Genomic DNA, 15,871 nt, shown 5'->3' with positions numbered 1-15,871 from the left:
AGATGGTTAAGGACAGGGAAGCCTGGTGCGCTGCAGTCCACAGAATCACAACGAGTCGGACATGACTCAGCGACTGAACAGCAACAACAGCAGCAGCAGCAACTAACTGCACAGTGACTGCCCCAAACTTTTCTCTGTGGTGCTCCAATCCTCTGACATGCCTTCAGGAGCCGTCTTCCCTAAGAACTGTCCTAAATTATGTCACCGGATTGCATCAAAATGTAAAGGCTCCAGCCATCCATAAACTATGTGTAAATGCCTCTGCTTGACCTTCAAACCTTTCACAGCAAGTTCCTTCCAAACTTGATCATGTGGAATAGAAGGAATGACAAAGGGTTTAGTCTTATCCCAAGCTGGGAGCATAGTTTCTAACATGCAGCAGACACACAATAAATATTTCCTAAAATGGTAATAAAGGAAACTTGGGTTTTATTATACACAGACGATCTCATGTCACTCTGCTGTATAAAATCCTTTAATGGATTTTCACTGTCTACAGCAGCAGTCTCTAACCTTCTTGGCACCAGAGAATGGTTTTATGGAAGACACTTTTTCCACGAACCAGGGGTTGGGGGATACTTTCAGGATGATTCAGGCACATTACACGTATCATGCACTTTATTTCTATTATTATTACATCAGCTCCATCTCAAATTATCAAGCCTTAGATTCCGGAGGTTGGGGACCTCTGGTCTACAGGATACCGTCTCCACTTCTGAGCACGACTTGGTTCTTGCACACCTACCTCTCACCACTCTTGCCCTGGCTCTCTCAGCTCCTGCTTACAGAATCGCTTGCTTCCTGTACTCATGAGCCTTTGTGTACAATTTCTTCCATCTGACTTTTTGTATACCTCTTCTTTGTCCATCAAGATTAAATTCAGAAACTTTCTTGACCCAGACTCTATCACTAGCATGTATTACATCTTTCTGTTTCTCTGTACCCCTCACCCTATGGTAAACTAAAGACAGGGACAATAGCCTCTTCCCCCCCGCCCAGGGTGTACCACAATACTCATACTTAATACACTTTGGTGAAAACACTTATTTTCTTCTACTGGCTACCATCAACTAGCTATATAAAACCAACAAACTACTTAATTGACTGGATTTAATTTCCACTTCATAAAACACTCTCATTAATGCAACATTAATGAGAATCTGTGTCAAAATGAACTCTAGAAAATGCAATAGAACATGAATAATAAAACTGTGAGCCTATGCAAAAGCCTCTTGCACTCTATATACAGCAATATATTCTACGCATTTTTTTATAACCACATAACATCAAGATGTAACCTCTTTTTCTTGTTTACATGCATTTCTGTGGTCCAGCCCTAACCTTCAGTCAACTTACTTTATGTTCTCATTTGCAGGTACTTCGGGCAGTTGCACGGTAATCATGCCATCCAAGTTAGTCTTCCCGATGAAGGCAGGCTTGGTGCGCAGAACGTCGGGCGCGGTCTTCGCAGTCACCCTGTGCTGCAGCCCCCCGGCGCTGTTGCCGCGATTCGTCAGCACAAAGGAATAGGACTTCTCAGGCTTCAGGTTGACAATCAGCTTCTGGGTAGCTCGGCCATCCACTTCTTCTACCATTTTCCCATCATCATAAAGAATCTGGAGACAGACAACCAATCAAAAAGATTTGGTTATCGGTTAGGCAGGGAATATTTTCTAAACTAATGTGCACCTGCTTACGGAAAATACATATGGGTCATTTCTAATTTGGGGCAATTTGTAAGCCTATAAGTGCTCCCCAAATTCTAGAGATGGCATCAATTTTCCTTTTTTTTTCTTATTAATATAAGGTTTATAAGTCTATCAAAAAACACAAATGTGCAATAACCTATCAATATGTGGCCTGTCAGTTGTCTGTGATCTTCAGGGAAAATATGCAGCAATGCTCTAAGTTTTCAATGCATCTTACACACCACTTTTTTCCAAACACCTCCATTCTTGTTCCCAAATACTTTTTTTTTACTTTTATAGATGCTTCTCTATTCTTTATTTCACAGACTTGTATGTTTTGCTAACACTTTTCAGTATCTCTCTATGGCAAACTGAAGTTTAAAATATGCAAAGAATTCAGGCCAATAAACAAATTACTTAAACCCCAGGATGCTGCATTATAAATAGATAGAAACCATGCAAATTTCATTTTCTGATGAAAAATCAAAAGCACCAGTACAGATGTAAAAAGTTCAGCTTGGAAGTGCTAGGTTACCCACAAGGAATGCAGGCCCTAGGTCTGAGCTGCTGCTTCCTCCTGAGAGGGGAAAGGTCACACTGGCCAAGAACCAGACTTCGTCTGTGATGTGAAAGCCACAAATGAGAACAGGACGTACGTGTGGCTGAATCAAAGCAGTCTGAGTGATTTCCCCGGCTGACCTGCCCCCTCCACTCCACGTTTAACCATGATACCTTACACATTAGGAAACAACTTACTTTGAAAGGCATGGCAGAATTATAATTCTCTGGAATCTCCCAAGACAGCAGCACCGAAGTCTTCATTACTGCTTTGACATGAAAATTTTTTGCAAACACTGCTGGAAAAGGAAAAACAGTGTATTTAAACTACTCCTAAAAACGTTCGACCAGTCCTCTTCCATGGACAAGAAGGCTTAAGCTAGATACCATCTACTTTGATCAGAGAGAGAAGTGTGATTTGCCTACCTGTTAAAAGCATTCATTTTACTACCTCATTCTCACCAAGATCTCTCCTTTCTCTCCAACTGAGTCAACTCTACTGTGTTTTCCTTACCTGGGAACATTGGGGTGCTGTCAGCCAGACTTGCTTGGCATTCTCTAACTGAAATCTAAGTCATCCAGAACATGTTAAGCTTTACATACCTTACCTTTTTGCTTTTGCTGAACCTATGAATATGAATGAGCCGATCAGTTATCTACAGCTTCAAAATACTGATTTCCAAAGACCGACATTCCTTTAAAGGAGAAAGGCCGTAAGCAGACAAATCCTACCTTGATTCACAGGCAGTGTCCTGAACTGGACACTGGGACTATATGGCCCGGGCCCTTTGCTCGTGTGAGCACGTACTTTTACATCATATGTGGTATCTGGTTTTAAGCCACTGAGTGTCAGAGTGGTGTCAGCTGGAACAATAAGCTGCTCCACTGGAAGAAGAGGGATGTTGATATCCCTATACAGAAGGGTGTACTTGGTGATGATGCCATTTCTCTCGGCCAGGACAGGGGGCTGCCAAGATAACTGGGTGGAGGTTGATGTGGTGCCTTCCGACTGGAGGTTTTGAGGGAATCCAGTTGGAACTTCTTCTGGAACAGAAATCTCCTTCACCATCTCCTCCCCAAAGCCCACTTTGTTTCTGGCCGAGAGCCTGAAGATATACGACGCTCCTTTGTGGATGTCTGTCGCCGTGAAGTGATCTTCCTTTTCGGAGAACTCAAGAGTAGTAAGCGGTTCCACATCCTTTCGGCCAAATTTTAGACGGTAGCCCTGGAGGGGTCCAAATGTGTCCACAGGAGGGTGCCACTGAATGAGGGCTGTATTCATCTGGGTGTGGTTAATCACAAGCCGGGGTCTCCCTGGAACTGGAGAAACAGGATGGAGGGGTAAGACCAACCTACACAGATGTTCATATTTCAATCACTGTTGAATGGGAATCCCCTTGGAGTGGCATTCCCGTTCTTACTAATAAAAATTACTTATTTCAAGTAATTCCACAGGCATTCCCATTTCTTGACTTATAAAAAGTCCAAGGTTTGGTCTATATGCCTTTGTGGAAACATGGTCCTTCTCATAGGTAGGATGAATATTAGAATGTGATGATGGAGAGAAAATAGGAATTATTACTGAAATGAAAATTTAAGGAGATTTTTAAAGGCATATTGTCACATTTCAACTCTTTATACATAGAGGTTCATGCCACACAGAAATGAAGCTAAGTAAGGATTAGCCAGTAACATACAGATAATAATAATCAAAATATATTTAATCATTGAGTGTATGCAGTGTATCAGGTACTGTACTAAGAGCACTACCTGTAGTATCTCACTTGAGTACACTCTTCACTCCTGACTATGTGATTAGTTGTTATCTTCACTTTGCATCATAAGAAAATAAAACAGAAAACTGTGCATAGTCAGATATGTAATAAGTGAGAAATTTATGAGACAAACACAGGTGTATCTGAATCCACAGCCGAACAGTTAACTATTATACTGATTATAAGTTAGGAAGAAAAAAGGTAATACAAAATGTTGCTTAGATTTTCTGTGGATCTAATTTGTAATTTTCATATATACTATCCATGCCAGTCATCCTCACCAAGTTTTGCATGTACTAGAATGGGAATTATATTAAGACCCACCCTATTTTGCTGTGAATATTAAATGAGAAAATGCATGTAAAAGCCTTAGAATAGTATTTTGTATTTCATTAATAATAATCATAATTATTAATAATAAGAATATTAACTTTTTGTGGCAAGGGGCTCATTTCTCCTAAGTACATAATTTCCTTTCATGTTAAGTAGGTTAGATATTGCTTATCTAACTTGTTACTTTAACTAAGTTAAATAAGTTAGTTAAGTTAACTAAGTTAAGTAGGTAACTTAAAAAGTAAGTTAGATATTGTTCCTTGGAAGAAAGGCTATGACCAACCTAGACAGCATATTAAAAACCAGAGACATTACTTTGCCAACAAAGGTCCATCTAGCCAAAGCTATGCTTTTTCCAGTAGTCATGTATGGATGTGAGAGTTGGACTGTGAAGAAAGCTGAGTGCCAAACAATTGATGCTTTTGAACTGTGGTGTTGGAGAAGACTCTTGAGAGTCCCTTGGACTGAAGGGAGATCCAACCAGTCCATCCTATAGGAAATGAGTCCTGAATATTCATTGGAAGGACTGATGCTAAAGCTGAAACTCTAGTACTTTGGCCACCTGATGTGAAGAACTGACTCATTGGAAAAGACCTTGATGCTGGGAAAGACTGAAGGTGGGAGGAGAAGGGGATGAAGAGGATGAGATGGTTGGATGGCATCACTGACTCGATGGACGAGTCTGAGTAAGCTCTGGGAGCTGGTGATGGACAGCTCCGTAGAGGCTAGACACAAGAAGAGAATACCTGAAATCTCCCCAAATGTGTAAACAGTAAACACAGCATAAATCAGCTAGCGTAATGATTGTGGGAAGTTATGGTATTTCATCCAGGGAGTAACGGGCCAAAAAAAGAAAAAGGAATGAGGAGAATTCTACAACATTGCATGTGTGATTAAAAAGAATTCTCCAAAACTGTACATATTGGCAACGGAACCCACTCCATTTCTTGCTTTCAGAAGTTCTATGTAGAAAATATTTACCAACTACTCACTTTGTGGAAAGACTTATATACTGGCACACAGGCCTATGGGTGGGAAAATGAAAGATGGGTAATGCAGGGACCTTGTCCTCTGAGCAGTCAGTGCATACTCAAAGTAGAGAAATGAAGACAACCAGTAGATGGTGCCACGTGTGTGGAGTTTGGGTTCAAGGTTTCTGATGCCTTAGGGTTACTGTCTGGACCACTTTTAAAGGCCATCCAGTGGCAGTCAGTAGCAGTAGCAGCAGTGGTAAAGAATCTGCCTACAGATGCTGGAGATGCAAGAGACACAGGTTTGATTCCTGGGTTTGGAAAATCCCCTGGAAGAGGAAAATGACAACTTGCTTCGGTATTCTGGTCTGAAAAATTCCATGGACAAGAGAGGCATGGCGGGTTATAGTCCATGGGGTCACAAAAAGTCGTACACGACTGAGCACCCAGTGGCAGGCTCAATGGATCTGCTTGCTCCAACTTAGGAGCTGGAGGGCTGGAAAAATGAAGGAGTCTTAAATACTTACTCTGGGCAGATTGGAGGGCATTTTTAGCAGTGAGCATATTAGAATAAGCAGAGAGGGTCCTTCTGTAGAGTAAATAAGCTAATTTTTAAGTCACGATGTATAATCCATTCTCCCTTTTGACTTTTGAGTTATTTGCTTACTATATTCTTCCCTCTTAAAAATCTGTCAGGACTTCAGAAATGGTACACATGTGCTGCTGCCCTCTACTACTTAGAAACAGCAATCACTGGAGATCCACCAAGGCACTCAGTCCCAAAGGCTCTAAACTAAGCTTCAGTTTAACTTAGTGCCTAAGTAGTAACAATCATAATTGACTGACCTAAGCCTAGAATTACTTTCAAATTCTCCATATCATAGTCACTTTTCTCTCATCCTTAAACACAGCTGGCAGTACAGTAGTGAAATCCATTTAAAAATAAAGAAAAAAATTCAAACAAAAGAATTTGCCTAAAACTGCAAGATTTCAGGCAGTAGACTCATTATTATGATACAGAGCACGGGAGTATTAACAAAGAAACTACAAAAATGTCATAATCACTGAAACATAAAATCCAACATTTTATTAAAAAGCAGCCCTCAGGTTACATGAATCCTATGTGGATTGCTTAAGTTATGGCCTGTATTCTTTATTTCAAAGATATGATTGTTCGCAGATTCTAGGAACAATGTATTATACATAAACCTATCCTAAAACCAGGAATTTTATGATTAAAGTAAAATTTAATGGGAATTTGTGAATTTTCAGTGGAAGCTATAATGAAATACCTTTATAACTATGGTTATTAGGAGTTCACATCTGTGAGATAAACTCAGTAATTCTTCATAGTCATATAAATACAAGGTTTTTTTTTAAATAGTATACAAAACAAAGCAAATTCATCGTTCACTAATGACTAGGGAATGCTTTCTTACTACAGGTTGGCAGCAAAAAGAAAAACAAAACAAAACAAAACATTGGAGCTTTTCTGTTTGAAGGATTATCAATCTCCTTCTGGATTTAAAATCCAGAAGACTATAAATGGATTCTTCAGATGGATTCTCCCATTTCCAATTCAAGAACAGTGAGGAGATCCCAAAAAAATAAACATGCAGACATCTAAATTATAAGCATTTCCTCATTAATGAAGTTTCCATTGATTAAGAAAGATCTGAAATCACGAATGTAAACTGCGAAATAATTCTGTGTGTAAGATCCACAATGCTAAATAATGTTCTGTACTAAAAAGTGACTAAAAAGTGACGTGCTAATCTCAGTGACATTAAAGTAGGCAGTAGCATTCTTGTTCTAGGATTCACATCCCTTGGAGACAAATCCTCTACTTTTTCATCCTCATTATAAGACATCCCTCCCCATATTATGGGCAATAGGAGGTTGATGCTTCATGTAAGATGCTTCAGTTTTCTTAAGACACAATTATAAATATGGGCAAAGGAAGTGTATTTTTTCATTTTGGGGTTCAGTTTTAGGGGTTCACTCTTAGTTGGCTACATTCCAGGAGAAGCTGGTTCCGTAGCTGGACAGTCAGCATGTCCCACTTAACATGTACTGTATCTCCTATGCAGGGTGCTGAATTAACCTGATACAATGGTATTAAAAAAAATAAGGCCCAGAAGATTTTGCCTTGAAGGAGCTTTGCCATCTGTAATCCTGCTGCTCGAGGCAGTTCCAGGTGGCGGGATATGAGTGAGGCAAATCTTATGACATTTAGACAAATTTGGAAGTGAGCACAGCACCCAGGAGGGCACTCAACATCACAGCTGTTCTTTGCTTTATGCCTTTACATAGAGGTGTGTTCCTAAAAAGTTGTGCCATAAGTGATTCGGGAGGAGTAAATCAAATCATAGTTTAAATGTTCCATGGGAGATTTCTATATAAAGGGATTGAAGGAGAATCCTTCTGTAATTATCTCTTAATTTATTGGTTTTACAACATCAGGTCTTCCTTCATGCTGACTTTTCCTAACGTGGCAGACCAATGTATAAGTCTCAATAGCGCTAAGAAGCTCTATTCTTCAGAAAGGAGCAATCTCTATTAGACTTTCTGCTTTCTTCGTTCTCTTTTTTTGTTTCCCATCTTTTGTGCAATTTGTTGTCTTTTGATACCCCAGAACAAGGGGTCAGGAGGAGAAAATGACAAAAAATAAAATATTAAGTCATCAACCCAGCTCAAGGTGGCAGCTCTTCTAACAAGGTTTGTTTTTCTTTTTTGGGGGGGGGAGGGGTTGGCGTGCTGAGGCTATCACACGATTTTCCTCCCTAGATGATCTGCCTTCCAGACCCTCATGGGATCTGCTCCCTCACACCATTCAAGTCTCAGCTCAAATATCCTGCTTCTAAAAGACATCACTGTTTCTAAAACCGCCTCTAGGAACTGCCTAAAGTATGCAGGCATATCTTTCTGTGCATAATTTATCACTTCCCGGCATTTTATTATTATAAAACTCATTTGTTCACTTGTTAATTATCCAATCTCAGTCAGAAAATAAATTTCAGGAGGCCAGATTCTTTCTGTTTTGTTCATTGTTCTTCAGAGTACCGGAAATAGTTCTTGATGCACAGTAGGTACTCAAATAGTATTTGGTGAATGAGTGATTAAGTAATTTGGGCAAAGCAGGGTCTTTCATTATTTTACCTTACTTAAGATACATCAAAACCACAAAAGTTGACTACAGTCCATTCTCCCCTCTGATAGAAGTCACCCATACCATTTGGAAAATTATTGTTGTTGCCTGAAACATACTGAAGACACATATATGCATAGACGTGGTTACCTGCCCCTGTGGTGGACACCAGCTTGGGTTTGCTGCGAGCTCCGTCTCCTTTAGTGGTGTAAGCTGTGACAGTGAGGGAGTAGGAAGTTTCAGGCTGTAGCCCAGAAATAATCATGTCCTGAAATGATACAACCGAATAACAATGATTCAAAACTATGCTACAGTTGCCCTGGGGGGAAACCAAGGCATCCGCCTTCATGCTGTGCATGCATGAACATTCCCCGCAGCCATGCCAAGCACTGGACGCATCATGCCTGGAGCTCATGCTGTGCAAGATCTGTCTTCATGCTGACACTGAAATGGGGTCTTCAGCCATCCGCAGAGGCAGCTCTAAGGGGTAATAATCGAAACCACAAAAACTGGAGTCAGACCGGCTGAATGCTTGGATTTAAACTTGCCTTTCCTTATTTACCAGTTTGGTGACCCAGGGCAAGTGAGTTTACGCCACCTGTGCCTCAGTTCTCCATGTGAAGGTTGGGATGCTAGGACCCTCTAGGCTACTAAAGGATTAAATGAGTTATACCAGGTAAACACTTAAAACAATGTCTGGCTTGTAGTGAGCAGTTCACACTCTAGCTGTTATGATACTCCAGCCACAATCCTTGTGCTTCCATCGTAGTCTGGTCCTCAGACTGTTAGTGGCGCTGATGCCAAAGAGTATGTTTAATTGCATAAATACTGATATCTTGCCCAGTGGCTGGTCTGTTGGACCTAGACAGCCACAGAAGTTTCTCAGGACTCAAATAATATATTACTGGTTAGTTGTATAGGTTAAGAACTAAAATTATTATAAACTAAGGAGAACAATCTATAGATTTTGAGGCCTTGTCATAAAACTACATATCAGGATCTTGTTCTATCACATCATGGATATATGCTCAATAAATTCTGAAAATGGTAAATACCACAAACTATTCATCAAAACTATTTGCTTTCTCTTAGTAAGGACCCAAAGCTGTGATGGTTATAAGAGAAGATAGTCTAAGAATTATTCTTCCAAATTGGAAGTTACATGATTCTTTAAATAGAGTGCTGGCTATTAATGTTTTGGTATTTTCTTTGGAGCTACACACACGCACAACAATTTAAAAAGTAACTTTTCAGATTTATGGCACAGCTATGTTTTCAAATTCAATACGGATAAATTTAAGAAAATATTGACTGTTATATTTTGCATCTAAAGACAATGCATGTGAGAGTTTAGTGAATGGATTTCATTGTGTGAATGGAGAACAGCGGGACTTTTCTGTGCAAGGCTGTAAGGGGCACCATAGAAATCAATGGCTGAATTTGAACCCAGGGATGACAGCTTTTGACAATGTGCTTTTCTAAAAACAGCAGGAATCTCACCAGTGTGGAAATTCAAAAATTTCAGATACCATCCTCAAGAGCCACTGGAAAAATTATTCTATCAGATGAATAGACTAAATTTGAGAGAGAGATTTGTACCCTCAGGAATGGTTTCACCAACATCACAGAGAATATAAAAATTAAGTGAACCACTCCAGAGTGGCACTTAAAATTATGGTAGGCACACTGGCAATTCAAAAATTAGGATGGGTAAATCTCAACATTATTATTTCCAAGGTCTCCCTCATGTCACAGAACTACTGATGAAAACAGGCTGGGTTGGGAGAAAAAAGAAGCGATTCTATCACTTGAGTCTATCACTAAATTGAGAGGCAAGTAATTTACAAATGCTGAGCCTTCCGTAAGTTTCTCATTCATAAAATTGAAGTTAAGCAATCACACATGACCTTCCTTCCACACAGGTTGTGACTGGATAATATAAGTAGTGCCAGTGCAAATGTTCAAACCTTCAGTGGTCTAATCTCTAGCATACCTCTCTTTGCTTGAATCACATTGTCTCTTGAGTTACATTTTCTTTCTTAAAGCTGTGGCTGTACTACCTTGGTGGTCTCCACACCCTCTCTGGCTGACATCAGAACCACTATTCCTCTCTCTGTATCCTCCTATTCCATTCTGCACCCTAATTCTTGCCCCTGCTTGCTAATAGCTGTCATTCCAAATGTCCTGACACAGTCATTTATCTGCTGCCTTTCTCTCTAGTCCTAAAACAACAACAACAACAACAACAAAAAAAAAAACGAAAAAAAACTAGTTTCATTTCTAAAACTTAGAGAATTTTTTCTGCCTATATCCTACATTCATCTCTAGCCTTGACTTTCCCCAGGGTCCCAGCAGTATATACACTGTGAATATCTGCTGGACAGTTTCCCTAAACTGTCAAGTGGTATCTCAAATTCAATGTAACTAAAGCACACGTTACTCCCAGAAGTGGGGTCCCCTTCTTCCATAAAATATTTCCATATTTTAATGAATGATGGAGCATCTTCAAAACTTATGAACAATCTTTGGTCCAACAGTCTCCTTCAAATTCTTAGCTAGTTAGTATGGTTCTGTTCATTCTTCCTTTAAAATATTGATCATAACTTTCCCCTTTTCATTTCTGATTCTCAACTTTAAAAAAAAATCACTTCATGATTTAGGAAAAGAACTGTTAACTTGTTTCCTTATCAACTGTATTAGTTCTCTTAATCTATCCATGAAGTTATTGATTTTTAAGCTGCAGGTAACGACCCATTTAGTAGCTGATGAAATGAATTTAGCCACTTAAGACCAGCATTTTTTTAAACAAATGGATATACTTGAACATTAAAATGTGAATATATTTAAAAGTAAGGTATTATTTTGTGAAACCTTTATTTTAAACATACACATGCATTGGTCATGGCAAATAATGCATTTTTTACTATGGGTTATGATCAAAGAAGTGTATAAGACACTGTTACAGTGTCGATTTCATGAGAAGTGATAACTTGATTATCATATTTACCAAGAATCTCTATAAGAGACCTTTGTTTTGGCAAAAAATATTTATTTACTAAATGAAAGAAAACTTCCTACCAGTCTTTATCTTATTGCTCTTTTTTAACATTAAAAAAATCTCTCAAGTACTGAAGAGTTAGAGATCAGGTCTTTAGCTTCAAACTTTAGGTTTTTTCCCCTAGAGAAGGGAAGGGCTAACCACTCCAGTATTCTGGCTTGGAGAATTCCATGGACAGAGGAGCCTAGCAGGCTACAGTCTTTGGGGTCACAAAGAGTCGGAGCTGATTGAGTGACTTTCACTTTTTCACTTTGGATCTTTCCAACATTATATTAAAATATAATGTATGTAATAACTTGAACTCTTCAGTTCTGTCAAACTGCCAAGCTCATTATCAGCTGACTTTTTGCCACACTCTTATGTCTATGTCTACTTCTGCTGAGTTCAGAATGTACTTCAATAAGTACATTCTCACTTCCAACTCTGCAACAGACACAGACATACAGGGATTACCTCTTTAATCCCTACTCATCAGGGATGAGTTCTCCATAAGTTTCAGGATGTCTACCATCCTGGTGCTCTGTCCCTAAGCTCATAGCTCTAACTGATATTATCATTTAAATACTAATTATTCATACATTACTTGAGGGCATCACATTGGTTGTATTCATGGAACTTTTCTGAACTTTACATCCTTCCTATCCACCTAGACTGTAAGCACTTAGTAGGCAGTGTCATCCACAGTTCTTTATACATAATAAACTCCCAATGTAAAAACTAACAGACTAACACAGTCCACTCATTACAGTATTTTTAAAAATTCTTCACTCAGTAAGATACCTCCTACTTCTTGGTGTTTCCACTCATGCAATTTCACTCAAATTTGTATGGGTTCAACAGAGAACTGCCATTTCTACATAGAGTTAATTGGTGCCAGATTTAGATCATATTATGCCCTGAATATGCAACCCTGGAGCAGGATTTATGAGCAGCCCAGAACAAACTAGACATCTCCAGTCTGTGATACCTCCACTTAAAGCATGCCTCCTCTAACTGTGTCACAAGGCAGAGTTAGTAACAGCCATCGCACAATATCAACTCATGATATTTCTCATGTAATCAATAGCACCACATCAATTTCAGCACATCAATTTCACAAAACAACAATGAGGGGAAAAAATTTAAAAAAAAAGTATACCATGTAGTGAAAATACTTTAAAAAATAATTTGTTAGTTCATGCATCCAAGCAAACTGTGATGTCACAGTACAAATAAATGAAAGGGGAGTATCAGTAAAAAACAGCCATTAATAATCTGTTTTGACAGAGCAGCCAAAAATTACTCACATGTTCAGTAGTATCATCAAATTCCCACTGATTGAGATTAAGAAGGTTGGGGAGGAGGGAAACAAAATAAAAAGAAATGAAGAGAAGTTTGTAGCCTGATAAAGGCAATGGTGCCCTCCTTAGACTAAAAAAAAAAAATAGAAAAAATAAGCAACTGAAGAGGTATGTACAATAAAATCCCAAACAGTATATGAGTGTTATGCGCCACCTCCACTCCTAATTGAGAAATTAAAAGTAAATACACTCTATATTGTTATCACTAAAACCAACTAATTTTTTAAAATATCAATAAGGCATACAAAGTGCTAGGTATACTACATTGTGACGTTTATTTTGATTTCTATCTAGATTATGCAATTCAAGTTACTATTTAGATTAACATCTTCATTATATTGAAAATGTACATCAATGAAGTCCTATAAGATGTAAAAAAAGTTCAACGAATTATCAGAACATGATATGAGCAAAAAATAAATCAACCCAAAACCAGAACAACAACACAAGGAAAATCAGCAAAATAAGAAAGAAAAGCCAAAGCAGAAGAGGAGGGAAAAAAAGATTGAGTTGACATTTAAGGCATTTTGCATTATATAATTTCATTGGCTACCATATTCCCAATAAAAACAGCAAAAGAACTACTGTTCTGTAATGTAAGCTTATCTAAGAACTGATGAGGGACATCAAAACATGATGGTCGTATCACTTTATTTTTAAAAATTACAGACGCACCAAATAAAACGTAAGCATTTTTTATACTATATTTTATAAGAACTTTCTGTTTTACGGGTAGTACAAAATAAATATTTATTAAAAGCCAAATCTATAGTGCTTTCTCCAGAATATTATGGGACACTATGAATCTCCAACTAAATTTATGGAAATGTCCTTCAAATGAAAACCATACAACTGGATTTTTGAGGTAAATAAGTCACTAAGCTAGACCCCTTTAGTTAGAATGCTTTATAGCTAAAGCAAATAAGCACCTCTGTGAGTTAAGACTTTGGGATAAATACGAAGTAAAGACTCTGGGGTAAAAAGGTGGGATATTTATTGCCCTTTTATTTTCACAGAGAAAGGAAGGCAAAATGTAGCAGTTTGGTACAACAGTTTTCCATTTTGTTCATAATCTTCCCTACTTTCATACAAAAGAAGGAATTTTCAAATGAATTGGTTTCAAATCTGCATTAATCCCATCTATTTCCAGGCCCAGCTACCAATTTTGCTGAATAAGCAAAACACTCCATTCTCATACCCTGTCTCTACTAGAACAAGGTAAACTACTCCATGGGATATGTATAACCCCCAGCAGGATGCTTATTAATTACAATCTTCCTCTCCCTTCCAGAAAAATATGTACAAATAGATTTATTATGATATTGTTTTTTATTTAAAAATTGAAAAAAAAGTCCTCTTTTAAATAACTTATTACAAAACCAAGTTGTGATTATATGGTTATAAATCACTGCCTTTGGCTTGAAAGAATTTCTCACAAACTCAACTACACTTAATAATTTTAACTGGCTCAACATACAGGATCTCATTAATTCCCTGGGAAATTCTATAATTTTTGTCATTATTATTATCTTCATTTTCTTGGAAATGAAATAATTATTTTAATTAAATATGTAATTTGGTAAATAAATGACAGATAAAAATACTGTCTGGATACATTTCCCCAAATAAAAATGTTTACTCTTCAGTGAAAGAAGGCATTCATTTAGAAATTACAGATTAACTTAGTTTCAAATACTTTTAGCATAGTAGAAAGCAGACTATCAGCAAAATTGCTGTTTAAAATTCTTCCCTTTGATTTAATTAAGTCGATTTTTTTTTTAAAAGTCAGAAAGGCAAACTGAGAGATAGCTGTAGAGAGCCAAGTATCTGTATTGGAAAAAAAAAAAATGTTCTGTGTTTTGAATCAGATGTGTCATTTCAATTCACTTCCTCACTTGAAGTCAACTCTGACTGAAAAGATAAATATGGGTCGTGTGTTTTTAAAGCTAGAATGTTATGAACTTATCTACAAAACAGAAATAGACTCCACATGCATAGAGAACAGACTTCTAGTTGCTAAGTGGGATGCAGGGTCCAGGAAGGACAGAGTGAGAGACTGGGATTAGCAGAGGCAAACCTTTGTATCTTTGTCTATATCTGTATCACTGAATCACTTTGCTGTACAGTAGAAATTAACACAACACTGCAAATCAATTATACTTCAAGTTTCTTTAAAATCTAGAATTTTGTATAGACATTTTAAAATATCAAAGAAAAAATGAAAATGGGGCCCATTTTAAGGTACAGGCTAAAACAGATGTATACTATAAAAGTATACCTGTATAATTTCTCAGATGCTTACCTGTGCATCAGCCAGCATGACATCCTTCAGCATGGGCTGGCCCCTGGGCTCACCATTTTCCATCCTCACATAATGCACCTGGTATCCTCTTATCTGGCCATGCTGTTTATTGGGCACAGGTGAGCGCCATGAGACTTTAACAGATGTTGAGTTGACAGCCTCTACCTCGACTTTGCGAGGAGGACCACTAGGAACTGGAACAACATCATTGGATAAAAGAAAATTATAGGCACTTGTCCCACCCAGTCAGAGCATTTTCTTTACTTAGGTTTAAAAAAAAAAATGGGTAGACCCCACCATGTTTGTGGAATACAAACATTTTCAACCAATGAAAATGCTCAACCAATCTGCTCTACCTTTTAAGAAAAGATCAAAAAGCATGACCGATGCCAAAAAAAAGAAAAAAAAATGGAAGAAAAAAAGAGTATCAGAGAAATAGAAAAACATGTAAAAAATGTACAAAAGCCAAGGAAGATGCTTTGAGGTTCAAAGCATTAAAGCACAAAGAAGTATAGCATTGAAATAATAACAAAAACTGATTGTTGATTGCTGTGTGTGTTTTTTAGGTTTCTTTTTTAGCAGAATAAAAAGATTCTTGATTATATGGATTTTCTTCTTTTTTTTTCTCATATCAAAGGTATTCCATACAACAGATGCCAAAAACTGAATGTCGAGCATCACTGTCTCTGAAATGTTCA

The 15,871-nt window shown here is 37.8% G+C and overlaps 1 protein-coding gene across 8 annotated transcripts in view; it reads right to left on the bottom strand.

Moving 5' to 3' along the window:
* PTPRD (protein tyrosine phosphatase receptor type D) overlaps window positions 1–15,871 on the bottom strand; it is a 2,533,682-nt gene that overhangs the window by 176,366 nt on the left and 2,341,445 nt on the right. For 5 of the 8 annotated variants that reach the window (XM_086415146.1, XM_086415147.1, XM_086415148.1 and 2 more), the window contains 6 exons: window positions 15,174–15,367; window positions 12,818–12,844; window positions 8,624–8,741; window positions 2,979–3,566; window positions 2,445–2,545; window positions 1,357–1,616 (listed from right to left, as the gene is read on the bottom strand). In XM_086415146.1, the coding sequence (XP_086271272.1) occupies window positions 1,357–1,616; window positions 2,445–2,545; window positions 2,979–3,566; window positions 8,624–8,741; window positions 12,818–12,844; window positions 15,174–15,367 (1,288 nt within the window). Of the gene's footprint in view, window positions 1–1,356; window positions 1,617–2,418; window positions 3,567–8,623; window positions 8,742–12,817; window positions 12,845–15,173; window positions 15,368–15,871 lie in introns of those variants that run through there. The other 3 variants (XM_086415152.1, XM_086415149.1, XM_086415153.1) reach the window with 3 other exon arrangements.

The sequence above is a fragment of the Bos grunniens genome, chromosome 8 (assembly GCF_055505025.1).
Source record: "Bos grunniens cultivar Pamir isolate PY7600 chromosome 8, Bosgru_T2T1.0, whole genome shotgun sequence".
In the NCBI taxonomy this organism is placed as follows: Eukaryota; Metazoa; Chordata; class Mammalia; order Artiodactyla; family Bovidae; genus Bos; species Bos grunniens.
This window is presented reverse-complemented; position numbering and strand designations above follow the sequence as displayed.